At 38.0% G+C, this 1,217-nt stretch overlaps 1 protein-coding gene across 1 annotated transcript in view; it reads left to right on the forward strand.

Annotated features, from left to right (window-relative positions):
• DMGDH (dimethylglycine dehydrogenase) overlaps positions 1 to 1,217 on the forward strand; it is a gene marked incomplete at its 3' end in the record, with an annotated part of 80,838 nt that overhangs the window by 37,157 nt on the left and 42,464 nt on the right. Inside the window, exon 10 of the mRNA XM_019640998.1 lies at positions 651 to 935. Coding sequence (XP_019496543.1) covers positions 651 to 935 — 285 coding nt within the window. The remainder of the gene's footprint in view (positions 1 to 650; positions 936 to 1,217) is intronic.

The raw sequence follows: 1,217 nt of genomic DNA on the forward strand, positions 1-1,217 counted from the left end.
TTACACAATGATGTAAATTATACCCTCCAATCCAAGATGTATTGGGGGCCATTTTAGTAGTTTAGCTTTGTGTAAATCCAGATGGTCATCTTATGATAGCTGTGTGTAGCTCTAGGGACTGCTCAATAAATTATAAACAAACTCTATAACCAGGTTCCAACAACTCATCAAGACTTAGAAAATTGAAACTAGTCTTTAGAGTATTTATCTTTTCCTTGTGATTGTCAAAGCAATTCTGTGTCTGGTGGCAGGCACATTATTAACTTTTAGCAGCACAAGTGTGCCTCCTGTGTACAGGTATTAGAGGAAATTTGGGTTTAAATTAATTTTTGAAGATTGAGTCATTAGTTTAAATGCAATATGGCTGTCACTATTTAAAATAATTGTATGGCAGAGCTCATTTAAGTTGAAGGATCCTTCTGTACTGTGAAAAATTACCCCCAAATTTGTAAGTGGGTGGTTTATAGAGAATCACTTAACATCTCTGGGACTCAGTTTCTTCAACTTTAAAAATTAGGTGATTACACAAAATGACACCCTGGGGACTTTCTGGTAATTCTAGACACAGAGCATGTCTTCAGAGAAATAATATGTTACTAAGATGCATTATTCAAGCAAGATTTAACACACTCTTTATGATTCAAATGCAGATGGATTGAAGAAGAGGCAGTCAAAGGTGGATATGATGTTGAAATTAAAAACATCACTGATGAGCTTGGAGTCCTTGGAGTTGCAGGGCCACATGCAAGAAAGGTCCTTCAGAAACTAACCTCCGAAGACCTTAGTGATGATGTTTTCAAGTTTCTTCAAACCAAGTCTTTAAAGGTTTCTAACATTCCTGTCACTGCTATTAGGATATCTTACACTGGTAAGAATTGGAAAATAAGCTGGAGTAAATCTCTACAATTTAAAAGAGGCTACCAGGAATGTGCACTTGCATGTACACACACACACACACACACACACACACACACACTTTCATCAGTGTAATTTTGGAGGAAGATTTCTCCTGCCCAACTTTAATGACAATACTGTCTATTCACTCCTAGTCTGAGAGCCATTCCGCAGATTTCCAATTGTTGTTCCAGTCCTATAGCTGCCTACCATTTGGAAGGGTAGATAGGAAAATGGGAAGACATGGCTACTGGGGCATTTGGAAGGGGTGACAGAATATTTTGGCCCGCTGACTCTATCTGAGAACATTCAAGATGGTTTCC

Source organism: Hipposideros armiger, unplaced genomic scaffold (assembly GCF_001890085.2).
Source record: "Hipposideros armiger isolate ML-2016 unplaced genomic scaffold, ASM189008v1 scaffold_55, whole genome shotgun sequence".
Classification (NCBI taxonomy): domain Eukaryota; kingdom Metazoa; phylum Chordata; class Mammalia; order Chiroptera; family Hipposideridae; genus Hipposideros; species Hipposideros armiger.